The sequence below is a fragment of the Oryzias latipes genome, chromosome 18 (genome assembly GCF_053564925.1).
Source record: "Oryzias latipes strain Hd-rR chromosome 18, Olatipes_Hd-rR_3.1".
Classification (NCBI taxonomy): Eukaryota; Metazoa; Chordata; class Actinopteri; order Beloniformes; family Adrianichthyidae; genus Oryzias; species Oryzias latipes.
The window spans coordinates 12,547,879-12,575,862 of NC_136254.1; the positions used below are offsets into that span (position 1 = coordinate 12,547,879).

Genomic DNA, 27,984 nt, shown 5'->3' on the forward strand with positions numbered 1-27,984 from the left:
GTACTGAAGCTGTTTTACAGCTTGTTTGGAGAGGCCGGCGAGCAGGCCGTTACAGTAGTTTAACCTACTGGAGACAAATGCATGAATAAGTATCTCCAGGTCTGGCTTTGACACTATGTTTTTAATTTTGGCAATGTTTTTCAGATGGTAAAATGCCGCTGATGTTACTGACTTGATATGGCTGTTAAAGTTCAGGTCAGAGTCCATGATTACCCCTAGATTTCTGACTTGATTTGAGGGTTTAAGAGACAGAGAATGAAGGTAGCTGCTGACACTTTCTCTTTGTTTCTGTGGGCCAAAAATAATAACTTCGGTCTTGTTTGAGTTTAGCTGGAGAAAGTTGTTCTGCATCCACGCACTGATCTGTTGGAGGCAGTGGCTGAGTGAATCCACCGGCCCATATTCACCTGTTGTCAGTGACACATAGATCTGAGTATCATCTGCATAGTTGTGATAAGATATGTTGTTACTGCGTATTAACTGCCCTAGTGGCAGCATGTAGAGGTTGAACAGAAGGGGTCCCAGGATCGATCCCTGGGGCACACCACAAGTCAAGGCCATGTAGTCTGAGACACAAGTCACAAGTATTTCCTGTCTTCTAGATACGACTTGAGCCAACTTAGGGCAGATCCAGAGATGCCAACCCAGTCTTGGTAATGTACTTTGGTTCAAAACCATGAAGACACTTGAAACCAAGCACGGTTTCAAGTTTTTGTCAGAACTTGAGCAGCGTTGTTTCTAGATGAACCGCAGCTTAACTGGGTCAACAGGGTCAGCACTCATGGGAGTCAAAGCACTTTATGTTCATCTTAAACAGAACCCATCACCAACATGATGCAGAAAAACAATCACAATTGTTTGTTTTATGTTCTACAAGTCAAAGTAGGACTCCACTGTGGCACAGTGGTTATCACTTCTGCCTCACAAGGGTTCAAATCCCAGCTGGGACCTTTTTGTGTGAAGTTTCCGTGTCCTCTCTTTTCACACGCCTGGGTTTTCTTCTGGCACTCTGGCTTCCTCCCCAGTTCAAAAACATCCTTTATGGGGTAATTGATGACTATAAATTGCCCCTGGGTGTGATTGTGTGGCCCTGCAACAGACCTACTTGTTTAGGGTGTACCCTGTCTTTGCCCGACCCCAAAAGGGATGCAGTGAATTAAGGAGATGGATGGACAAGTCAAAGCAACAAATACATTTGAAAATGAGTTTTTTCATTTCATTAGAGTGAAGCTGATGTTTTATCGTTGTACTTTAAACCCTTTAGCAGACTTTCTTAAAAGAAGTTTGTAGACTTTTAGGTAAAATATCGTCATGATTCACATATTGTTTATTTTGAATCAACTGGGACACTGTTCTTCTCAGTCTCTGTGTGTTTCATCACAGACTCAGGTGCTTTGACTCTGGAGATCTCAGCCAGCACTTTCTTTTGCTTTAAAGTGTGCTTTGATCCAGGAGGGGTTTAGAAGGTTTGTGCAAGCCTGTGTGGGAGCAGATGTTGGTTCTTGGATGGTTAAAGATCACAAATGAGTATTTCTTCTCTTGTGGATGTTTAGCTGAGGAGCAAATCATTCAATTATTTTCTCACAAGTCTTTTTAAGGGGAAAAACAGATAAACTGTACAGCCAATCAGTGACCTCACTGTAAAGCAGCAGCAATGAGTTCCTTTTCCGAGTTAAAAGATCCTGAAGTGGGGTTATTTCTGCTTTTACTCTCTTCTTTGCTTCAATCACATGATACGTCTTTTCTGACAACAGTCTACTGTTCTCTTCCCTGCATATTTCATTTGCCTCCCCCTCTAATTTATCCCCGCCCTAATCCAGTCTTCTCCTCCCCCTCCCTTTCTATCTCCTCCCTCTTCTTCCTTTTCTTGGCTAATCAAGTGCTTCCCTCTGATTACTCTGCAGTTCTGCTCTTTACCTCTCTTCCCCTTTTAAAACTACATTTTTTTATCCTCTACCCCTCAATCCATCCTTCCCTCCCTTTTCCCTCCCACCTTTTCCTCCTTCTTTCCTGCTTTCCTTCCTTCCTTCCTCGGCCCTTGTTCTTCCTGACAACACAGTGTTACGTAAACTACATCTCTGGGTATTAGTTATGCTAATTCATCCATTTTTATTTACATGTCTTTTTCTCTCCCCTCTTCCCCTTCTCTTCCACATCTCCTATTTTCCTTAAATTTGCTTTCATTTTCCGTATATTCTGTTTTTTGCTTTCACCTTTTCATACTTCTCCTGTTTATTCATTTGATCACTCTGTCTTCTTGTTTGTTTGTTCTCTTCTTCCTTTCCTGCTTTTCATTTACATATTTCAATAATCATTTCACTTCTTCTCTTAATCCATCACTTCCTCTCCACATTTATTCCCGCTCTCTCCCTTTCCTCTTCCTCCTCCTCCTCTCGCAGCCAGCAGCAGTTTGGAGGCAGAGAGCGGCAGGCGCGGCGGCGGCAGCAGCAGTAGCCAAGGCGATGCAAACCACAGCAGCAGTGGCAGTGGAGGCAGCAGCACGGCCCAATTCAGGTTGCCATGGCAACAGAGCGTGAACGTGTTCGGCTCGTGGAGCAGGCCGGACTGTGTCGAGGAGCTGCACCAGCAGGCGCAGCTCAACCTCCAGAGCCTGCTGCAAGGTAAGGATAGAGGGAGGAGATCCATAGGAAAGGATGGGAGGATGGATGAATGGAATCGAATGATGGACATGGGGATGGATTTATAGAAGGTGAAGTAGATGAAAGGAGGATGGAAGGATGAATGGATGGATGGAATGAAGTCCGAAGGATACTATGTTTTGAGTGGGTGGAAAGCTGTGGCAGGAGCGTTGTGTTTACATGCGTGTGCGCTGATGGACCATGGTCATATGTATGTGTAGATATGATGTTTTCCTGCTGTTTACGCTGTTTATGCCATTAGCACACACGTGTCTGCATACGTGCATGCATATGTGCACGCACCTTATAGGAGCGGCTGTGATGATGATGTGCATGGACTCACCTTGAAGCTGCAGTTGTGTTGTTTTCCCCATGATGACATGGGGCACGTGACTGACGTGCATATGTGTGTGTGTTTACAGAAATCTGTGCTGGAAGCTGGTTAGTGTCACCTCCTCCTGTCAAAACTGTGTCTGAATGTAATGAGGAGGAGGGAGGGAAGGAAGGGGGGCTCTCAGCTTCGGCCCCTCCATTGGGTCAAGCGATCTTGGTGTGGGCTTGGCTGCTCAAAAACAATCTTTAGTGTTCATCTGCTGACTGATGACGTTTCTTTAGAAAAACTCTAGAGACTGACGTCTACGTGACTCTTTGGTTGTGTGTCACAGTCATGCTTGTGTCTCACCATTACGTTAATGTCACATTCGTGTTTTTTATCCCACTCACGTTTTTGTCAAACTCACATTTTTGTCTTTAAGTGTTCCCTTGTTTACCCTGGGAGTCATATTCTAAAAATAACCCGGGAATAGACTAAATCTGTGAAGTAGTCTCCTTTATTCTTTACAATAATTGCAGATAATTTAATAAAGCAAAAGGGGGGCTGCACAGATCAGTTGGTTATCTGCAGGACTGGCCCATGGGATATCAGAGTTTGATTTCCAGGGGGCTCGATGAGCTTCATCCAGCTTGGGTTCTTGGCCAAGACCCGTCACGCCACTGCCTAACTGTTTAGCCACAGGGGGGCCCAAGTCTGGGTCCCACTGTGCCGGTCCCCAGATAAAATACAGGGTTGTGTCAGGAAAAACTTGTCATTGGAAGTGGCAGCATGAACGTACGTTGCTGAGGGCGGAGTGAACGTAGCTTTACACTCCCATTTGTGTCCCATTTGTGTTTTTTGAACACTTCTGTGGTGAAAACGTTTTCAGACATTTGGTCAACTTACTGCAACATTGTGTTTATATTTCTCTTTTGTATAACTGATGTTCTCCATTAAAACTATTTCCTTGGTGGGGGAGGGGTAGCAATCTACATAATTCTGGGAAAAAAGACCTTGTTCTTCGTGGCATTAAGCATCAGAAGAGGATCTGTCCTAATGACATAGCAGTAACATGGTCTTTTCACTGTCATGCAAACTCACGTTTTGTGTGTGTCATCAGTGTTAACACAGATAGCCCCCAATGAGCAGCTGTCATAGCCGCATGACAGTGTTGCAGTCTGTAAAAATAATATGAACTCCATGGTCTGAAATGTCTCAAGTTTCCTTTTTAATCTGTCAAATCCTTTTAACGTCTTCTGGTCTGGCAATATGATATGGACTTCTCACTGTGAAAGCCACTAATATTCATCAAAGGGAAACATAAACTGGATCTACACCTGAGTCTGGCTGCCAAGGGGACACAGAACAGCAAATGGCCACAGGAAAATTTGGGAGTTGAAGCAGATTTTCTGTGATGCAGCCTGGAGGAAAGAGAAAAAGATAACAGCGAAATGTAAAACAGGGGAGAAGATTAATTATATGGAGGAAAAGATCCTATTGGACGAGCCGGGAGAATAACAATGAATAAAGGTAAGGTAACAGGGTTGGAGAGCAAAAGGGGCCAAGGACTAGCAGAAAGGGTGTTTAAGGCTGATCTTCATAACTTAAAGAGTCTGTGTTTTCTCGCCGTCATTCTTGTTTTTTTGGTTGACCTGAGTTTAACCTGAGATTATACCCACACTTATAAGACTGCTACAGGAGAGCTGAGCAGATTATGCATAGTGGTATACTTGTTTGCCACACACTGTAAAATAAATTATTAACAATAATTGTCACAAAATGAATACAAGGCAAAAGACAAAGCGGCAGATAAATACGCTTTCTTAAAAGTTCACACACCTGTGTCATAAAGTGGCCCAGATGAACAAACCACACCAACAGATCACTCAATGCAAAAACACATTAAAGATCAATACAACAATTAAAAATGCAAAGCAAAAAATACAGTAAAAAACAACATTACATTTAAGAAATAAAAACATTCCAAAAACTGAAATGAAAAAAAGTTGTTGGGAATTTTTCTTCTTCCGGAAATCAAAATGAAAGGTTATCAGATATCTTTCCATGTTCACTTGAACATGGGAATGGGTAGTTAGTCAATAGAAATCCAGAAAGGTTAAGTACTATGGGACATCACTGATTTCAACCTTCATTCAAGGTATTTTGCATGAAGCAATACTGGATATGCTCCATACAGATCATAAAACATTTGTTAGTATTAGGACATTGAAAACGCATTCGAAAAAAACTCAATGTCAACTTAAAAAATGAAACGTCATTATCTTATCAGCGATGTCCTGTAGTTCCTACTTTTTCCTGTTTATTAATGTGTTTTGTATTTAACATTTCATTTTTATTGAAAATTACGTTTGTTTTCTAAAACGTTGCCGTTTTAGTTTGTTTATTTTTTATTACTTTGTAATGATTTCTGAAATGTTGTTTTTTTTATTACTATTTATTTATTTAAGTGTTGTTTTGATCTTTAATGTGTTTTGTGTCAAGTGATTTGTTGGTGTGATTTGCACTTCAGGACCACCGTTGTGTCCGGTTTCTTTGACACATTGACATACACCAGTGAATAATCATATTTACTATTCTCAACTATTTTTTAGATACATGCTTGGCCATGTGTCATTAGTCTTTTCAATTTTCACAAACTCAGCTACAGGCTTCCCTTATCATGTTCATGCATACCTGTAAAAGCTGTCTGTGTCAAAAATTTAAGCACATTCACACACACACACCTATACACACACACACTCACACACCTGTATCAACTTTCTTTGACATGTTCACACACACCTGTGTCAGTATTCTGACATGTTCCCACACGCCTGTGTCAGTTTTCTGACATGTTCACGCACACCTGTGTCAACTTTATGACATATTCAGACACACCTGTGTCAGTCTTTTGACATTTCACACAAACTTGTGTCAGCTTTCTGAAATGTTCACACACGACTGTGTCAGCTTCCTGAAATGTTCACACACACCTGTGTCAACTTCCTGACATGTTCACACACACCTGTGTCAACTTCCTGACATGTTCACACACAACTGTGTCAATTTCCTGTCATGTTCACACACTTGTGTCAGCTTCCTTACATGTTCACACATACCTGTGTCAACTTTCTGACATTTTCACACACACCTGTGTCAACATCCTGACATGTTCACACACACCTGTGTCAACGTCCTGACATGTTCACACACACCTGTTTCAGCTTCCTGACATGTTCACACACACCTGTGTCAACTTCCTGACATGTTCACACACAACTGTGTCAATTTCCTGTCATGTTCACACACTTGTGTCAGCTTCCTTACATGTTCACACATACCTGTGTCAACTTTCTGACATTTTCACACACACCTGTGTCAACGTCCTGACATGTTCACACACACCTGTTTCAGCTTCCTGACATGTTCACACACACCTGTTTCAGCTTCCTGTCATGTTCACGTACGCCTGTGTCAGCTTCTTGACATGTTCACACACACTTGTGCCAACTTCCTGACATGTTTACACACATCTGTGTCAACTTCCTGACATATTCACGCACACCTGTGTCAACTTCCTGACATGTTCACACACAACTGTGTCAGCTTCCTGTCATGTTCACACACTTGTGTCAGCTTCCTGACATGTTCACACATACCTGTGTCAACTTTCTGACATATTCACACACACCTGTGTCAACGTCCTGACATGTTCACACACACCTGTGTCAGCTTCCTGACATGTTCACACACACCTGTGTCAACTTCCTGTCATGTTCACACACACCTGTGTCAACTTCCTGTCATGTTCACACACACCTGTGTCAATTTCCTGACATGTTCACACACGCCTGTGTCAGCTTTTTGACATGTTCACACACACTTGTGTCAACTTCCTGACATGTTTACACACACCTGTGTCAACTTCCTGACATATTCACGCACACCTGTGTCAACTTCCTGTCATGTTCACACACTGTGACAGTTTTCCTTGACATGTCACAGACACGCCAGTGTCTTGGACCCATTTTTTTAGACCCATTGGGGCACGCAATTTTTGAATCTGCTGAGGTTAATAACGGTTGCTGAATTCCTGCGTATTTGTAAAACTTTGCAGGAGAAACCTGTTTTTAAAACCTTTCTGTGACCTTTTATTGACAGTAGTGGTTGACATGCTTCCCAAAGCTTCTGTTTACTTGAAGGCTTTACTTGTAAACTTCAGCAACCTGGATTTTTAGCCAGTTTGATATTCTTTCCAACCTTGACACACTGGTTTTTATTATAAATAAAACTGCTCTTTAAACCAAAACAATGACTGTGTAACACGGAGCGGCAGCCCAGTTTATTCCATCTCTGGTCTAGGTAAAAATTTCTTTCATTGTGAATCTCTACCAAACTCTTAAAGTTTATTTTTAAAATCCTCTAAACGCTGCAGTCATCCCAGCTAATGTTCCCCCATTTATTCTTTTTTTTTAATCTGTCTTTGAGTCTGGACCTTGTTCAGATGTCTCAGATTGTCTTGTAAACAACTGTCAGGTCTGCCATCTTCATCGCGATGCTGATTCAAGCTGACAGAACATTTAAAGAACCAGAAACTGATTTTTCTCTGGTTACATCGTGAAACCATAAGTCTCTAACATCTAACTTTATCACTATAAAACAATTTTCTATGGTATACAATCTAGGTTGTTTATCCGCTGTATGTTTTGATCATATAAATGGAAGGAAAGTAGACTTTCTATTATGAAACATTTACTCTAAATCTTGAATGACCTTTCTGAGACAAATATTTTGTTTAATTTCATTACATTAATATAATTCAATGGTCCCTTGATACAACTTTGGTCATCTCAAGGCACTGCACAAAATGTAAAACATTAAACTGACCTTTGATAATTATCACAGCTGCAATCTAATCTGTTCTAATGAAACCAGCTTGTCCTAATTGTATAATAACAACTTACATAATTAACTAACGGTTTACATGGGAGAATTTTCTATTCAATCCCTGAAGTGAAAAGCAAAAAGTGATAGTGGAGAGGAAAACGCCCTCTAAATAGAATATTTGGTGAAATCCTCCAGTAGAAGTTGACTTAGTAATATAGAGTTTCTGTAGTAAACAGTTTAGTCTGATGCTACGTTCACACCAAGCATGTGACGCTCGTTCAAAAATGCCCTAAATGTTCTAAACGCGCAACACCTACATTCTTGAATGCACGTTTAGCATATAGTGTTGGCATTGGACTGTTGCTACCTGATACTAGCACATGTACCTACAGTTGAAAGAGGCTTAATGCACAATGTGGAAGCGGTGCAAATCTTGCAAATCATGCTCCAGAATTTTTCTTTCACAGCTTTATTCCAATATATGAAAGACTTGGTTTCACAAAGTGCAATTGTTAATTTCTCCTCCATGATCAATTTTCAAATAGTTGGTACTTCCATCAATGAAAAGGGACATCATCCAGACGTCGCGACCAGATCCAAGTCCCAAGTCAATCAGTGAAATGTTGTACATAGACTTTTCAATGGAAGTGGTTGCTTGAAGGCGCATTGCCGAGGGCGATGTGACCCTTGCTTGAGAGGAAAGAGACCACTGAACATGAAAAAAATTGCGACTTCTGATAAAACATAAAAAAGCAATAAAACAACTGTTAATTGTGCCATAGCCTGATTTCCATCTGCAGATATGGTAGGAACGCATTACTAATATTTAAATTTTTTGGGTAGGAAAGAGGGTTAATAGAGGAAAGGTTTACAGTAAAGTAGGTGAGGAAACTGCCCAGTGCAACCTAGGTTGACTTCAACTAAGATATTTCTATATTGTTCGTATTTAAGGATATATCTAAAGGAAGACATAGAACTAAGATTTACTCAGAGACCCATCATGAAGCGGGGCACCAACCACCCATTCCCACCAGCATGTTTCTGCACATGCACGCACCCAGCAGACTGTAAATGACAGAAAGATGTGAGCTCTAACAGGGATGCAAACAAAAGGAGACTTGCACAAGCATTTGCATGTAGTAAACTCAGCTCCCCACCCCCTACCCCCTTATGGTTGTGGTGATAGAAGGTTATTGTTACTATCCTTCTCCCCGTCTTACTTGAGGACAGAGAAAAGCGTGACCCACATTTCACGTGAGCACATGCATGTGGCTCAGGACAGTTAGGTTAACTGAGCACAGATGAAATAAACAAACAAGGGGGTGGGGTGGGATGGGGGGCGGGTTCATGACATCAATGAGGATTAGTTTATTTTATAATTTATCATATAGCTGTCTGTTTACATAAAGACCTCAATGAAGAAGACGCACGTGCACCCAAACACTCACACACACACACACAAGTCCATGAACTCACAAACACAACAGGCGGGTTAGTGATGCATCAGTGCTCGGCCTGCTTGTCTGGACAGCGGGAGGGGGTGGGTTGTCCCTAATCGCTCTCTTTGTGTGTGTATGTGTGTGTGTGTGCAGAAATGGGAGTGACCTGCATACCTTTACACCCTGAGCACCACCAGCCCCCCGCCCCCATTGTCCCTCCACAGCAGCCTCATGTGCTTTGCCGTGTGGATCTGTAGCCCTCTTCAGCTGTTTCTTTCTGGACTCTCTGTCTCACGCTAAAGTCTCTGCAGAACTTTGTGGACTTCACCGCTTCTGCAAAGGACTGAGGGGGAACTGTTCTGTAAGATGGGGAGAGCATCCAGATCTGAATATGTGTAAGGGCTTCTAAAACAAAGAACGATGAGCTGTTTTCTTGTTACGTCAAGAAGAACGTTTGTAGAATGTGATCTTTTCTCATAAAACGAAACATCTCAACTCAGGTAAGGACTGATAAAGCTGAATGGCCACAGAAAATGTATCATCACCTTCAGATAGACTAAAGTTCAAATAGATTGACTGAGCAAAACTTTAATGGTAGAGCTCCATCTTCTGTACTCCGACTGACTGTGTGTGTGCATGTAAACGTGCATGAGGGTTTTTGGTGTGATGCAAAACATGAGCAAGCTGCTGTTTGGCTGCTGTCTGGGCTGCTGTGACACAGAGATAGAACGTTCGATCTCTGATTGAGTTTCCTTGCCTTTCTGTCTCCTCATGTGTGCTGAAGTGTTGGGCTGGACACTGAACCCTACAATGCTCCCGGTGGCGTGGTTAATGCCTTGCACAAGGGCTATGTGTGATGGGACTGTGACTTTAAAGAACTTTAGACCTTAAAGTTCTCGCCATTTTGCATTTCTGTGGTTGGAGGACTTAGTTCAAAGATTATAGCTGTACGAGCTTCACACCCATCCTGAGTGCTTCCAATTGCAAGCTCTCCCTGTCTATGGGAAAGGCTGTCTTTGGCTCCCAGTGACCAAAACGTGTTCTGGGTTGACAGGAGCTTCTGAACTGCCTCATAGGGGTCTATGTGTGGTCCTGACTATGGACCTGTGAAGGTTCACCCACCTGCCCTGGAATGGACTCCAGCAAACCCTCCCTAACCCATATTAGAATCAAGTAGGTGCAGACGATGGATAGATAAGGGTACTCTGTCTTTTTGGTTGCGCTCATCATGCAGCACACTCTGGGAAACAGCTGATTGTGACGGAAGACCAGCTGATGTCTGACTGTAGTGAGAGTGTGGAGAAAAGGGAAATGTTTTGCTCTTTTTTGCAGATTGTGCTGTCACATTAGAGGTTTGGTGATTAACTTCAGTGGTCCTGCCTTGTTGCTTGATTGTTTTTTTTTTCTCACCATGTTTCTTTGATTTCTTGTTTTACTTCAGTGTTCAGATGAGGAATTTAAAAAACAATCCAAATAAAATCTTATTTTTATATCTTATATATAAACTTGTCTAATCTGTTTAACTAAAAAAAGTGAAGAAATCTTCAGGTGTTGTACTACAACATAAACAGCAATTTCTACAGACATGAATGTTGGAAAAATTCTGTTATCCTCCCAAAAGCTTCATGTGACTCTTAACCTCTGTGTGTGTGTGTGTTTGTGTGAGTAAGGAGTGTGCACGTGCATATGCGTGTGAGTCTGCATGTTAGACAGCTTAATGGAGAGAGGTTTGGGTCAGCTCTTTGGTTTGGGGTAGGATTGCTTGGCAGCTTGTGGAGGGTTAAGGAAGGTAAGGAGGTCAAGAATGTGACTGCAGGGGTGTAGGTTCAGACATCTGAGGTTGTAGTTTCAGACTTCAGCGGTGTAGTTTCGGACTTTAGAGGTGCAGGTTCAGACGTCAGAGATGTAGGTTGAGACTTCAGAGGTGTAGGTTGAGACTTCAGAGGTGTAGGTTCAGACTTCAGAGGTGTAGGTTGAGACTTCAACGGTGTAGGTTCAGACTTTGGAGGTGTAGGTTCAGACTTCAACGGTGTAGTTTCGGACTTTAGACGTGTAGGTTCAGACTTCAGAGGTTGTAGGTTTAGTTAAAAAAGTTCAAAAATATTTATTTCAGACTTGTGAAAATGTATGTAAAACAGCAACTAAGATATGTAAACGGTATATAAAGGTATGTAAACATCAAAAATCTAAAAGGGAGTGAAAATAAAAAAATTTATAAATTCTCAGCCCTGTTTAGACTTTGGAGGTGTGGATTCATTCATTGGAGGTGTGAAATTGGACTTTGGGGTTATGTTTTAATATTTTGGGGGTCTTGGGTTCAGGGGTAGGGGGTGTGGTTTAATGTTTTGGGGATGTCGGTTCACACTGGGGGTGAAGGTTTAGACTGCAAGGGATTGGGTTCAAGCTTCAGGGGCGTGGGTTCATATTTTGGGGTTGTGGTTTAACATTTAGGGTTCTATCTTCAGTCTTAAAAGGTGTGACTTCACACTTCGGAGGCATGGTTTAATAATTTGGGGGTGTGGTTTCATTTTTGGAGGTGTGGGTTCATATTTTGGGGTTTGGATTTTTACTTTGGGGGTGTGGGTTCCGACTGGAGAACAGAGCTCCAACGGAGGTCAAGTAGAGAAACTGTTGCAGGACAAAGGGTCAAAACCAGATTGAAGAGCTTTGAGTGGATGAAAGAGTTGTGGCTCATGAGATCCCCGCTGTGTGACTTTGTGTTTCTCTGGTGTGTGTGTTGTGACCTGCAGAGAAACTCACTCCTGTCCTCCTCTGTGTGGACGTCCTGTGGCTTGTTACAGAGTTTGAGGAGCAGCTGTTGTGTGACTCCAAGCTAAGTGGTCAGACCTTCCGCCATCCGTCCTCTCAGAGCTCGGACGACACGTCGCTCAGCCACTCTCCCACTTCTCTCAGCAACAGGAGACCTGACTTCATCTTTCTGGTAAACACGCTCCCCCCACCCATAACATAAACACCTTCTTGAGACCATCAGGGGGCTCCACATTGCTGGGAAAAAATGCTGATTTCAGAAAGAACAGAGTGACAAGAGATCATTTAACCCTTGTGCTATCTTAGATGACCCCACCCTTACATTGACGTGTTCTCCCTACCAGGACAAAGGTGGATAAAGGTGGGAAGATTTCATGTAATCCATGGACACCAGTGAAGATTACAAATCTTTGAAGAAAAAAGGTTCAGAGCACTGTCTAGTGGGTCTAGATGACCCAAATCCTAATGGTAAAGTGCCTAGGATAGCACAAGGGTTCACACAGGTGCACACTCGTGCTCCCACCTGTCTCCACAGTCCTGCAGGTCCTTCCTGGGCAGAGGTCTTTGAGGGGGATGTGGGTGGAGCTGGACAGGGTTCGGTGCCGGGCCCTCACTCACCTGCCTTAAAAAAGCCCCCCCCCCCCTCCCCACACACACAATCCTCTCCTCTCAGTCAAATTCTTCATTTTGTCCTAGTTTCTTCAACTGCCGAAGACGCTTTGACTGCACATTAGCATCTCGTTAAAGGGCTTTGTTTGGAACTTGGTGGAATTCCAGCTTAGTGGCCAAGTGGAAGAGTGTCCGTCTTGGGAAATCCAAGGTCGGGTCATACCAAAATTGAAATCCATGGTCGGGTCATACCAAAAGTGATTTAAATTGGACCCATTGCCTGCCTGCTTTACACTCAGAAGAAAGAGCTTGGATTGAGGGGGGGTCACACCATCAGAGGATGCCCAAGCACTACTGTGACTACTGTGACCATTTCCTCATGCAGGGGAGGGGTTAAATGTGGAGAACAAATTTCACACTCTAAAATGTGTGATAATTAATTAACTTTTTACATCTACACCTTTAGACCTACATTGAAACTCAGTCCTGGTTCTCAGACGACAAAGATCTGAGTGAATGAAACTGAAACATGAATCCAGGTGGAGATTTAAACCCAGATGAAGGTTAAAGGAGAAGCAAATGGACTTTGATTGGCTGGAAAAGGTGAGGAGAATAGCTTCTGGACCAAAGCAGGGAAGAAAACAATGAAAGATAGCAGCCCAATGGACCTATGATCATGGGGAGGTCTTACTTATTAAGACACCCCACTCTTTTACCAACGTAATAAGCAGTAATTAGAAGCAATACCATCGACGTCAGCAGTATCCTTCAGTCAGACATGAATGTGGCTCCCTTATGAGGAAAAGAATGATTCTCTGTGAGTTGATCCTGCAGAGCAGCAGCTTTGTTCTGTCCTCCTCAATCAGCCCGAACCACAAGTGATTGTTGTGACATTTCTCATCGTGCTTTCTTCTCAGCCTAATGTGGCTCATCCAGAGGCCACATGCCGGGAGCCCGCCCCCTCGCTCAGATTCGCCAGTCACAGATTTCTGAAACAGATGTAGGATCAGCTACAGTATCACCTCATTGAAGGCAAATGAAAAGCGTTTCCTGACAGCTGTAGGTGTCACAAATATTTTACTCATGACTGAAGCAGTGTTCATGTCAGTTTTTTTCCTCCTCTTCCTCTTTAGTTTTTTGTCTGTGTTCTTCTTCTTCTAAATCAAAGCAGCAAATACTTAAATCCCATGTAAATTCAGTTAAATGTGACATATTGCACATCAGGTCTCTGCTGCTGCTGTTTTATAACCAAAAATTCTGATCTGTCTGACAGGAACTAGCTGCACCAGAAAAAATATGTTATTAATGAAACAACCCCTCCCGTTTTTTAAATCTTTAAAACTGGCGGAAAGGGGGGGTTAAAATCATTCTAATGAGTGATTTTCAATATTCATGTACATGTTAATAATGACAGCATAAATAAAGCATTTGCTTCCACTTTAGTCCTACTGTAAATGGAGTTTCTTGTTGGAGCACAGAGCTGCTTATTCACTCCAGCAAACATCTGATTCTCTTCTGGTTCATGACAAAGAAAGTGAGCAGTAGTTTGTGTTTCCTTAAAACCCCATCCTGTCTGGTCCTCTATTAAAACCTTTAAGTCCCTCTCCGATGAAAATCATATTTTTTACATTTCTGACATGTATAGGTGGCAATCTTCTTATGAAAGAGAACAAATGTAATAAGAAATCATTTCATTTTTGCATTTCTGAGTATTTCTCCTGTTAAATCACTTTAAGGATGTCCAAGGCTGGATTTTGTTGTTGATCGCTTGTATTTAAAATTAAAATTAAAGACCCAAATGTGTTTTCTGCATTTCTGTTCTCTCTCCGGCCAAGTTTGAAGGCTTGCTGTCTCGCATTAACCAGAAAGGACAATACATTAAAATAAAACAAGAATAAAGTCAGGGGAGCCTTTTTATTATTGCTTTGATGAAAATAAGAAAAACATTATAAAGTTCAGGAGGCCCGATCAGGCTGGCTCCCCATCCCGCAGCGGCTCTCTGTCTGGCCGCCAGCTCGCTTTCCGGCAGAGTGATCGGGATCGCTCCAGCTCCATGGGCCCTGCGACAGACAGTACAGGGTTTACCCGCCTTCGCCCAACAGTACCCATCCCGATTTGGGTCAGATGGGTACCAAATTGCGCAGCCCTGCTGTCAGACCTTTCTTACACGCTGGTCGCTCAAATCGCATTGCAGGACCTCAGATCGTGTCTGTACCATTGACATTACCCTTAATCCTAAACTTAACCCTTACTCTGGGTCCGTACAGCCAAGTAAAAAGTTCAGCACTGGCCACATGTATTTGTAAATTACAGGCGAATAGTCACTTTTTTTTTCTGTCATTTGTTTGTATTTGGCGTGGAAGTGAATTCAACAATCTGCATGTGCTAGCATCAAATCAGTTCTGAGCCACAACCAGTGCTGCTTGATTTTGGTTAAAAACTTCATAACCTTAACTAAAACATCACTAGGAACGTTTTTATTAAAAAAAAAAAAATCATCGGGGGACTTTAAAGAAGTTTTAAGAGCACAGAACCTGACAGGAAAACCGCAAATAATCTATCTATTTCAGAGAATACTCACAGTGAAATCAAGGAAGAAGTTGTTCAGATGCGATCTTTCCAACCCCTGCCAGTGTGATGGAGGAGAACTGCTTGACCTTTTTCCTGCACAGGCTGATGATGTTGATAATTTTACAACTCAGTAAATTATATATTTTTGCTTCTCAAGAAACTGATAAAAAACAGTAAACACTGCCTGCTAGTTTTAACTTTCATTTTATGACATCAACTCGAGAAAACTTGAGCAGTTTATAATCTGAAATTATCATGTGTTGTTTTATAGGAAAGATCTAGGAGGTGTTAGAACTTTTTAAAACCCTTAAAGACCCACTCAAATGAAAATGGTGCTTTTAACATGTTCTTGTGGAATTTTTCTGATGATGGAGGTCATTTATGAAAAAAAAAAGCTCACATTTGCATTTTTGAGTTTTTCTTTTTCCAAACTGTCGTGAATCAGGAGCAGATGACAAAAGCGCCACTTTGTAGTCATGACGTAGAAAATAAGCTGAGTGGTCAGAAGCTCCCCGCTCTGCTCCAATCTGATGCATTCACTTACAGACGACCAGATCCAAGTACGTCTGAGCTGTTATCTGGCTCCAAACGGTACGGCTGGATAGCTCTGATATTGCTCAGCCTTTTTCCTGCACTGCTAATGTTATCTTGGGGGTGTGAGGGGCTAGCAGGAGAGAGTGTAAACAGAGAATTCTCAGCAAAGGGGTGGGGGGGCTCTGCATCAACAGTCCAGCCCACAACTCAGAAACTATGTCTGCAGAAACTATGTCCCAGAAAACAACACAGGTTTTTGGATTTTGGCTAAAATTGACACAATCATAATTAAAAGACCACTGGAAATGTTTTCAAAAGAGATCGAAAGATGATCGGAGTGGGACTTTAACTGTGTCTGGTATGTCTTGCCTGCATAGCAACAGCTCTACATTTACTTTGCTAACTTGCGTGAAGCTTGCTCAGCAGAAATGCTTCAAATGGTTTTTGCTCCAGGCCAAGTCACCTTCTAGGTCGGTCTGACATCTTCATCTGGAACTGAGTTAGTGTGGATAAAGATCCCCCCGTACCACAACCTTTACATTTAGACGGGTTCTTTTAGTAAAATACTTCAGCTCCTAGGATTAATACACAAAAACTGCGTGTTATGAAGACATGAAGAAACCAGAAATGCTCTAAAGCAGAGAAATTATGATGACATCACATTAAAATGACTGAAGAATTGAGATAAAACTGTTCAAATGTTTGAACCTCAGACAAAAGCTGATTTCAGTTAGTTTTCTGATCCACACATTATTTAACTTCTTGGATGCAGAAACGTTCAGGTGTGAAATGATCCCTCGAAGCAGCACAAGTCTGAAAACTACCAGCCAAAAATAAAAATAAAAAACATCATAGGAAAAAGAAACTGCTTTCTGGAGATAAACACTGTGTGGGGAATGAGTTCAGTATTGGGGTCACATCAAATGAGCTAACTCACAGAAATATAACTCTCACTGCTGTCTTTCTTCTCTTCTCCAGCCGGCATCCAGGCAGCTCTACGAAGATGAAACCACCTCCTCTGTGTTTGGTCTCAGGTCTGTGACCCATCCGCCCTCCTCCCAGTCCCCATGCAGCTCAGATCGCCCCCTTCTGGGCTGGAGCAGCAGCAACAGTAGCAGCGGTGCAGCCGCCTCCATCACTGCCGCACCTCCGATTGCAGAGAAGCCCAGCTGGCAGCTTGGAGGACAGCCGCTGTCTCATCTCAGCATCCCAGGTACAACCAGGTGTTTGGGTTGGTGCTGCTGTGAAACATATTGTAACGATCCGGCCGGACCGTCACTTTAGTGGGGTAGCGAAAGCCAACTGCTCATGAAGAGGTTCTAATGGAGAGCTGTCCGTGCCCCATACACCGCACGACCCCGGACAGTCTCAGCTTGGAAGAAACGTAGAGAGATGCAATATTAGCTTTTAAGCAACAAGCCTGTTTATTCCAGCACACATACAGCCCAAACAGCATGGAGGGTCACTTCAGCTTCCAGCCCTCTGACTCAAGGTTTCACCCTAAGCTCCCCACTTCCCATGAGCCTTAGGAGCTGAAGGCGGGGCCAACCCCCAGGTCGCTACAATATGAAGACCAGCTAAAAAATGTTTGTTTCTTCTTAGGTAAACACAAAACCAAACCTAAACACTAAACCAAGACCCAACCAAAGTTAAACGACAAATCAAGTATTAGCTAAAAACTATACTACAACCCAAACAAAACCTAAAGACAAAAGAAAAAGCAACAACTGTTTAAGTAAACTTATACAACAAGGACGACAAAAACCAAAAGAACTAAATAAATCCAAACCAATCCCTAAACCAAACCAAAACTTAACCCTTAAGCTTTCTTTATATTCTTTTGACTTCTTTCGACTTTAAAACATTTACGTAATTCATGTATTTATTGTAATTCTGAAGCAGAGAAAAGCGGTTTAGCATCATGATGCAACACTTTGTGTCAGTGTGTTGCATAATGGTGCAAAACTGATATAAAAAGCTGCTTTTTTCTGAGTCAGAATCAGCTGATTCACGTTCAACATTCAAAGAATGCATGTCATTCAGGTGTTGCCGGCAGCATGTCCGGTGTTAAAAGGGTTAAACAAAAACAAACTGAACCAAAACCAAGCCGTAAGTTGAACCCCACCCAAACTAAACCAAAACAAAACCTAAATAACACTAGAACAAAACCAATAAAGTACCTTTTATTTCTTTAAGCCGGGTTTTGGAGCAACACAAATTTTTAGGGTAATAGTGGTTTCATTTTAACCCAACTTATGTGTGTTTTATTTTTGATTTTTAAAAATATTTTCCTGAGCCCCAAAAACCCAGAAAAAGTTAGTCCCTTTTTTAACCTCGGAGTCGGGTAAAAAAAAAAAGGTTATTTTTTCTTTGGAATTTCTTAGTGTGTAACAAATTAATACCAAACCAAAACTAGAAGAAGTAAACCAAGACCAAAGAAAAAAAAACAGTGCACATTGTTTTTTTTGGTGCAGCAGATACAGAACATGCATGCTGCTGCTGCTGTGGTGCCCCCCCCCCCCCCTTCTCCAACTCCCTGTGAGCCAGGTAGCCAACATCCAGTCTGTTGTTACCATGGCAACCCAAGACTCTGCCTTACCCAAACCACCTAAGCATTACAGCATACCAAGGCAGAACCTGAAGTGAAAGCAGCATTGGTCAGCTCTAGTAGGATGTCATGAAAGCACGGTCCAGCTCAGATTTTTTATTTTATTTTACCACAAGGACCCAGAATCAACAAGTCAAGAGTTTGCTGATGCCTGAAGGCTGCAGCTTTGACTTGGGTTGGTGAAGCAGCCGTTCCCTGCAGGTCTGTGAATGTGTCAGCAGAACTCAGAGGAAGAATGACACCAATATACAGAGTCTGGAAGTGCTTCCAGCTGAGAGTATCTCTCTTCATCATGACAGCTACATGCTGCCCCCCCCCCCACACACACACACACAGGCGCGCATCTTGAAGGTGCTGAATCCATAAGAACACACGAAAGCTAAAATAGTTAAATAAAGATTTTACAGAGAACAACGCCCCTCCTGCAGAGACGTGTCGGTCACGTTATTACATTGTTTACATGTATGTGCACGGAAGATCTGTGGAAGTCCTGTGAAGGGGAGAAAAACTGTTCACATAAAGGTGGCCATGAGTTCATTACAGGTTGCCTGATTTAAATACAGTGACCTGATGAGTTAAATGCGTGTAAGCATGGATGTTTCCAACGCAAAGGGTGAGCAGGTGAAGCGTCAGCACCTGTAGAACGCATATAGGATGTCCACACAAACTAATTTCCTCTTTTTGTCTGGCTGCATTTAAGGAGTACGCATCTTTAATGCGAACAGCATCACTGGGCCACTTGCACAGTGTACAGGATTTGGGAGGGTTGAAAAAAGGAGAAATCCATGCAACGCGCCTTTGTCTCACCTCCTTCACCTTTACTTACTCTTACATGTTGTTTATGTGTTTGCTGCGACTTGTCATTTGCAACATTGCCATAAAAAAGTGTGCGTTAACATCTTCGGTCCACAGGTCCACAAAAAACGTTTGACATTTGGTTCTGGGAGAAAAAGTAGGCGCTGATGTATGAAAACAGAGAAAAAGTCAACGTTTAGGTCCAGACTAACTGACTTGGTAATAGCAGGAAACGAGGCTTACGAACTGCAAGGATAAGTGGAGATGGGTTGCAGGTTCTCTGCTAGTAAAAGAAGAAAAGGCTCTAGTAAAAAAAAAAAAAAACACAAAAGACTGCAGTGGCAGAAAAAAACAGAAGGGGGCGACAAATACACAGGGACCTGTCAAATCCTGATGCAGTGTGTGAGATTGAAAAAAATTATATTGGTGAGTTGCAGTTTGTGATCTATAATAACATCAAAGTATTTTTCTTTTCAGCTCCAGTTTTATCAGACCCCATCAGACCAACTCACTTGTCTCACTTGATCTTAAAGATTCTTTACAACACAAAAATATCAGAAATCAAAGCCTTCCCCCGGTTAATGTTATCTAAAGAAAACCCCTTTTTAGGTGGTCGAGTTTCTTGGGACGCAATGAGTGTCAAGCTGAGGAGTTGAACCTCTAAACAGTGGCTAAGGCGGTGGAGCAGGTCAGCTAATAATTGAATGGTTGATGGTTCAATTCCTGCTCCCCCCAGCCAACTGTTGTTGTGCCCTTGGGCAAGGCATCTCAGGGCCTCAAGCATGGCTCCACTGGTGTGTGAATGCGAGTGATGGTCAGTGGGGTCATAGGTGCGTACTGGCAGCCACGCCCTTGTCAGTCTGCCCCAGGGCAGCTGTGGCTATAGCAGTAGTTACCATCACCAAGCATGAATGAGGACTGAATGAATAATGAACATGTTGAAAGGGCTTTGAGCATCTGGAAAAGTGCAGATAAAGCTAATCCATTATTATTATTAGTAAACAGAACACTGTTGATCTATCAAAACAATGGAAAGTTTCTGTCTCTGGTGAATTTAATAAACTTCAGAAAAGGCTCATGGTTTTTTGGGGGGTAGTTATTAGAATTATAGAACGAAGCGTTTAACTAACCAGTTTGTGATGAAAAGACCACGATGAAGATTATTCATGTTCTGGGGATCCGGACGTCATTTGTTTTGCTGCTGATTTTGACCCGAATGTTATTTATCAAATTTTAAAATTCCTGCCGCAGAAACTTTAACCCTGCTCCTTCATTTTTCTTCAGGTGAAAAGGGAGGAGTCAAATTCCACGGGGTGGACCTCCTGCAGCACTCTCAGTCCCCTCCCCCTCCTCCTGTGGACCCGTTTCCTCCGCAGCCCCACTCCCTGGAGCCTGTGAGCGACACCCCACACCAAACCCTGCCTCTGAGGAAGACACGCTCCAACCTCGACACCGCCTCAGGTGTGCAGCTTTGACTGAGTTTTAAAACAAGGTTTTCAGAATCAGCGACTTCTGGAAAAATCAACCAGGTGGAGGACATTTCTCTTTTTGAGAGCATAATTAGCCGTATATCATTTTTTTAATTTTTTTATTTTATTGATTTATTTCAAGCATTGTAGTCAAAGCAATAAAGAATTTACACATATTTATCAAACTCATTACAGAAATGATGAAATGCATAGATTAAAAAGACAGAAAATAAAACAAAACAAACACGTCACTTAAATCACATTTGCTTAATTAAATACAGTGATCATTAACTAAAGTTAGGTAGAGCTTGATTTATTGCTTGAAAAGGAGTGGAAAGAAGCAAGCTTATATAATCCCACCCCTACTGAGTTCATTCATTTGATAGTTTAACAGTGTTTTTAAATCCAGTTCTGATCAGATAGATTCTCTTCAAGTAACAAAATCCAGTGCCTAGAGATGATTGATGATCTTCAGAATACATTCATTCATGATTTCAGTAAACAGTAACGATACCGATATGTAATAATAATTGATTATCATTAGAACACATGATAACATCAAACTAGTAATTATTGCTACACATTGCAGATCAAGTAAATAAAATCAAAAGCTTATTGATTGTAATTCAAACATTTCAGTAATCATTATTGCACATTACAATGTAATAATCATTAGTTGTAATTAAAAGAGCTTTGATTATTTCACCACAATCAAGTTCACACATGGATTTGGAATTATTCAAACACCGGTTGATCCTTAAATCCTCTTATTTTCATATCCTGAAATAAGAGTTTCTTTATACATTTTCTTGAATATTTGAATATTTGAAATTTTTTTTAACTCATTACTTAAACTGTTCCAAAGTTTAGTGCCACACACCGACACACAGAAACTTTTCTTTGTGGTTCTTATCAATTTGACCTTGAAGTTCCAACATCCCCTCAGTTTGAAGCCTCCTTCATTTTTTAAGAACTGTTTTTGGATATTGAATGGTAACGATTTCCCACTGGCTCTGTATAAAAGTTGCGCAGTGTAAAAATCCACAAGGTCATACAGTTTTAAAAGTCTTGATTGATAAAATAGATTGTTTGTATGATCAAGATATGCGGCTTTATGTACAATTCTGACGGCTCGTTTTTGAAGTAAAAAGAGAGGATGTAGTGAGCTCTTATAATTATTCCCCAAAATTTCTATACAGTAGGTGAAATATGGTAATATTAAAGAACAGTACAATAAATATCTACTGTTGTATCCTAATATATGTTTAGATTTATTTACGATTGAAATACTTTTTGAGACTTTAGTTTGTATGTGTCTGATGTGTGGCTTCCAACTTAGTTTGTCATCGATAAAAACCCCTAAGAATTTGATTTCTGTAACACTTTTGATTAAGACATTATTTTTTTCAATTGAGAGCTCTTTATTTGCATTGAAGTTTCCAAAAAACATCACTTTGGTTTTATCTAGGTTCAAAGATAATTTGTTGTAATCCATCCATAATTTTATTTTATTTAACTCTGTGTTCACCACCTTGATAAGTTCCCTATGATTGTCTGTAGAATAGAATATGTTTGTGTCATCAGCAAATAATATGAGTTTCATAAGCTTTGAAACATTGAATATGTCATTTATGTAAATATTGAATAGCAGCGGGCCTAGAATTGATCCTTGTGGGACACCACAACTTATCTCTTTGGTTTCTGATGTATATTCATCAATCTTGACAAATTGTTTTCTTCCCGTTAAATAGCTTTTGACCCAAGTTAACGCTAGTCCTCTTATCCCATACACTTCCAGTTTGTCAAGTAGGATGTCATGATTGAGAGTATCAAATGCTTTTTTTAAGTCAATGAAAATTCCAGCCGCATATTTCTTTTTGTCCTGAGCATTTGTGATTTCCTCCACAGCATCAATGATAGCCAATGAGGTAGATCTATTTTCTCTAAAACCATATTGGTTTTCATTTATAGTGTTATGTTTTTCAATAAATGAAGCTAATTTATCATTAAATATTTTTTCTAAAATCTTTGAGAATTGTGGAAGAAGAGAAACAGGTCTATAGTTTGTAAATTGGTGTTTGTCTCCACTCTTATAGATAGGAATCACTTTGGCTATTTTCATTTGGTTTGGGAATCTCCCAGTTCGTAATGAAAAGTTACATATGTATGTCAGAGGCTTAGATAAACTATAGATGACTTTTTTCACCACCTTCATATCTATATCCTCACAATCTTTTGAGTTTTTACTCTTGAAATTATTCACAATTGATATCAGTTCATTTTCGTTCACATCAGAGAGAAAGATTGAGTGTGGGATCCTTTCGATGGGTGGATTATTGTCTTTGCTAGTTTTGCATTTTGGAATTTCCGCTGCCAACTCTGGACCCATGTTCACAAAGTAGTTATTGAGACCGTTTGCTGCTTCATTGATGTTATAGCTTTGACCCCTCTCATCTGTAAAGTAATCTGGATAAGTTCGCATTTTTGTCCCATTTTTAATGATGTTATTTAATATTTCCCAAACTCGCTTTACGTTGTATTTATTTTCATTCAGTAGATTATTAAAGTACACTTTTTTACTGTAACGTGTTATTTCAGTTAGTTTACTTTTATATGACTTATATCTTTGTTCAGTTTCTCTTGTCCTCTGTTTTAAGAATTTTTTATAGAGGTTATTTTTCTTTTCACAAGCATTTTGTAGACCGGTGGTTAACCAAGGGCATTTGGCAAATTTGTTCTTGAATTTATAAATTGGACAGTTCTTATTGTAAAGTGAGCTAAATATTTCTAAAAAACATTTATAAGCAATATCGACATCTTTTTCTCTGTACACAGAGTTCCAGTTTTGTCTGGATAAGTCATTATTCAGAGCATTCATGGTTTTTTCATTTCTTAACCTTTTGTAGACTGGTTCTTTTATAATTTTCTTTATCATAACTCTCAAAAAAAGGAAATTACCAGCCAATTAAGTTAACGAAAAAGTAACTTGTCATTTCAACCAGAAAATTTTATGTATGTAAATCTTACGTGAATGAATCATGTCGATTGTACATAAAAATAATCCATTTAAAAGTTACTAATTTCAATCATGTTGATCCAACATGATACCATTAAATTGGATGCATTAGTAATCGCAAGGAATTGTGGGATACCATTTTCTTTGTCTATCTGGGCAGATTGGGGTCTAAGTGTGAGTTTTTGTCCATGGGTTTTATTGTCTAGCTGTTTTACTCTGTTTTAACTAGTGATTTAAACTGTTATGTTTATTTTTTTTTGCACCATGAGTTAAAGTTTGGTAGAGGATGATGATCAACCCCCTTGTGTGGCATATTGTTAATGGTCCAATACTTATGACAGAGTTCGCGGAATTTGAGCTTCTGTCTTGTGATGTGGGACTTTACTGGATAATTCATGTCTTTGATGTGAAAATTAAAAGACCCATTGGTTGTAACTTTGGAACAACATATCAATTACAGATGAATAAATAGAATTAAAGAAAAAAATAGAAATTCAAGTTAAATAAACTGAATTTACTTAGGTGTGACCAATTGAAGTGATTCAATTAAATTGGATCAATTTTTTTCTTTTTAGAGTGAGCAACAATATCAATTTAAAGTTGGGTGCAACTGCTGTATTTAAATTGAATCAACTTAAATTTATTAGTTTGAACCTAAATACATTAAGTTGACCCAACCTAAATACATTAAGCTGACCCAACTTAAATAAATTAAGTAGGACCAACATGATTCATTTTTGTTCAAGTAACGCAATCTAATCATGTGGAAATCCTTTCCATAATTTTTTTATGTTCATTCAAAGTGAACGTTTTTTGAGTGGATACATTTCTACAATTACGTCGTCCTGGTTTTCCTGAAGAAATGAACATGATCAGGATGAGTTTATTATGGAGTGGGAACATCATTCCATTACTATTCCATTTACTTTAGGTACCATAAAATGTGTGGAAAGGTAATATGTGTAGATTTGTGACGTGCCACTATCAGCTGTTGATTCCTTTATCTGACAAGAGAAAAGTTTGATAAATAAAAAATGGAAAATAAACAGATTTTAAAGTTCCAGTTTCCTGCTAAGTCCCATCCACCTACCAGTCTTTACATCTTAAATACCATCCATCCATCCATCCATCCATCCATGCATCCATCCATCCATCCATGCATCCATCCATCCATCCATCCATCCATCCATCCATCCATCCATCCATCCATCCATCTATCCATCAATCCATGCATCCATCCATCCATCCATCCATCCATGCATCCATCCATCCATCCATCCATGCATCCATGCATCCATCCATCCATCCATCCATCCATCCATCCATCCATCCTCCATGCATCCATTTTTTAAACCTTCTTAATTAATTTGGGGTCATGGGGTTGCTGGAGCCTATCCCATTATAGTCACATTGAAATGTAGCTTCTGTTCATCTTCATTAACTCCGTGGTCTCATTTTTCAATTTATGCTCCTTCAGTATTTCATATACTGCAGGCTGGACTTCTGTCGCAGACCTAAAAAACTGCAGGTCATTGAGAACCCCGCTGCCAGAGTTTGGACCAGAACCCAGATCACTGAACTCATGTTCCCAAGTCATTTCACTGGATACCAGTAATAGGGTTGTTTTATGGGTTCTTCTGGTTTTTTAAATCCTTTATAGAGGGGAACCAAACAGTTATAAGTTCTCTTGCTTGTTCTTAAACTCAGTAGGTCTGAGATCTGTAGCAAGCTGCAGGACCTCGAGTCAGAACCAATCAGGAGGAAATCTACTTTCATCTCCTCAGATAGAAGCAGATTTCTGTATATGTTCTCCAACAGTAAAATAGTTCATATAAAAAAATCCAAAATAAAAATGTCATTTTTTTCTAATGCTTTTTTAAATACTCCAGCTTCGGATTTTTGTTGTCATGATGGATGCTTGTATATTTTGTCAACATGCTTTGTGGTTGTTACACATTGACACTGGTCCTTTGTTATTTTGTTAATTCAAGTCAGAGGTTAACAAAAGAATGGACCTTCCTGTCTGCAGATAACAGTTTGGAGCATCCTCGGGAAAAGACCATGGACCACTCTGGCCTGCTGTATTCCAGCTCATCTTCCACACCCTGGAACGGACCTAAAGGCTCCACATTTTCTCCCGCTGCCTGGAAAGAGTCTTACAATCACACAATAAGCAAAGGCCCCGCAGTCCCCCCCAAGCAGCACAGCATCATCAGGAGCGCAGGAGGAACGCAGGACGGAGTAATGCTGGTGAGCTCAGGACATTCGGGGAGCTCGCACTCCAGTTCTTTCACCACTGTGACCAAAGCTTCCAGCACTACTTGGAACAACCAACAGACGGGTTCAGTGGCAGGGATGGCGATGGGGAGGAGGAGTGAAACGGAAGGGGCCGCAGCAGAGGGGGGGGAAGCTGATGGTGCCAGGGAACCGGGACGAGGGAGAGAAAGGTCAGCACGATCCATAGCAGCCCAGAATGCCTTTAAGTTCCGAGAGCGTTCCCTCTCGACTCCCACGGATTCTGGCTCCTTCTGCTTTGACTCATTTGCCGGGAATGGGAATACTTTGGCAACGGAAAGCCAACATCACAACTTCCTAGGGGAAAGTTATGCCCTCCTTTACCCTAAAGGGAGCTCTGAAGACAGCACAAGCACTGCTGACACCATATCCGTGTCTGCCTCTGAATATAGCACAGATGGCCGTCTGCGCTTTCCATCGCGTTCCATCTCACTAAAGAAGTCAAAGCGCAAGCCTCCCCCCCCTGTGAGGAGCGTCTCTCTCATGAAAAACCTGGGAGAAACTGAGGGAAGAATCCGACACGAAGGAGGGCTGTACCGAGATGGCCGGCCAAAGAGCCTTCACATACCCAGAGACCACTTCCCAGACTTCCAACCTGACTTCCTCCTTCCAGCTTCCTCTTCAAAAGCCAGTGTTGGAGAACGACAGCTGGGCAAAGGGGGACGCAATGGACCTCCAAGTCTGGAGATCCAGGCTCCAGACACTGAAGGCGAAACAGAAGAGGCCTTTGCTAATCAGTGGCAGCTAGGAGAGTGGAAGAGCAATGACCCCTACAGGTGAATGAATCAGACTGACTGATCCAATGTGTTTCATCTTATAATATCTGTTTGTCAGACAGTTTTTCAGTGCCCTTTTCTGACTTTCTCTGTCGCAGGTCATTGTCAGGCTCCAGCACAGCCACAGGGACCACAGTGATGGAATGCATGAAGGTCAGAGGCAGCTCAGAGTCCCTCCTTGACTCCCCGTCCACCTCCAGAGCGACCTCGCCCTCACAGCTCTCTGTGGAGACTGATGCCAAGCCGTCCTCCCCATTCAAGCCTCCGGGGTTTATGTCGCCATCGAGTGGCTACTCCAGTCAGTCAGAAACGCCCACCCCAACTGTTCCACTCCGTCATGTGTCGGGCCAGGGGACAGTTGGGACAATTGGGTGTAAGATGCGGCCAAAGATACCAGAAAGGAAATCATCACTGCCTTCGCCTAAGGACCCAACTGCCAGATCCAGGCTGTCCTTTGAAATGCCTGGGAATGCACACTTGGAGCTGTCATCCATCAAGCCAAAGCAAAAGGCCAGCAGACGACATTCTGACACTTCTACGACTCCAAAGCCTGGAAAAGTCAGCCCAAGTTCTTCACAGGCATTACCCATGGTCACTCAGAATGAGCTCAAGACCATTCGACTTCGTTCTATTTCCCGTGGCGACCTGGAGGACTGTCCTGATGGAGCTTCTGACACCATTGAAGAAGAGCTTCATGGAAGAGACTTTAGGGAAGACCCCAGCCCCCCACCCACTCTACCAAAACCCAAACCACCCGTTGCCGTCAAGCCTCCACTGCCGAAACGGCCCATAAACCTTCCCCTCAAATCCCCATCTCCCTCGTCCACCTCCCCCCATGCCATTGACTCCCCTCCAGCCTCCCCTGTGGAGCGGCCCGTGCCCTTAGGCAACATTTACAAAGTCATGAAAAAGCCAAAACCTAAAAAACTCCCCCCCCACTCTCCAACTGGTCCAACAGTTCTTCCTGATGTAAATTCAACCAACGTGCCGCAGACTGGGTATCATCACCCATTCCTCCCTCAATCTGACACTCTCCTCGACCTCCCTCCTCTCCCAGACCCCCAACCTCTTTTAGAAGATCCACTGCTGGAGCCTGAACTTGACACAGAATCAGAATTACTGTTTGGTCCTGTAGATGGAGGCTCGCTACCATCTCCCTGTAGTAACCAGGAGGTACCAGAGCTTCCCGACAAGAGCAAAACGCTTCCCTCCAGAATGACTATCTCCTGCCTTGCAGAATTGTCTGACAAAAAGAAACCCAAGG

At 41.7% G+C, this 27,984-nt stretch overlaps 1 protein-coding gene and 1 long non-coding RNA gene across 5 annotated transcripts in view; one reads left to right on the forward strand and one right to left on the reverse strand.

The window, feature by feature from the left end:
* The window catches only part of nhsl2 (NHS-like 2), an 81,669-nt gene that overhangs the window by 41,513 nt on the left and 12,172 nt on the right, over positions 1–27,984 (forward strand). For 3 of the 4 annotated variants that reach the window (XM_011487666.4, XM_011487667.4, XM_011487668.4), the window contains exons 2-7: positions 2,400–2,621; positions 12,080–12,219; positions 16,740–16,974; positions 20,449–20,625; positions 25,679–26,720; positions 26,819–27,983. In XM_011487666.4, coding sequence (XP_011485968.1) covers positions 2,400–2,621; positions 12,080–12,219; positions 16,740–16,974; positions 20,449–20,625; positions 25,679–26,720; positions 26,819–27,983 — 2,981 coding nt within the window. Of the gene's footprint in view, positions 1–2,399; positions 2,711–12,079; positions 12,220–16,739; positions 16,975–20,448; positions 20,626–25,678; positions 26,721–26,818; position 27,984 lie in introns of those variants that run through there. The other variant, XM_078935931.1, reaches the window with a different exon arrangement.
* LOC105356454 (uncharacterized) lies at positions 14,557–16,838 on the reverse strand. The gene is made up of 3 exons (XR_013650913.1): positions 16,699–16,838; positions 15,238–15,329; positions 14,557–14,716 (listed from the first exon to the last, which is right to left on the reverse strand). It is a non-coding gene; the product is annotated as an uncharacterized LOC105356454 (long non-coding RNA).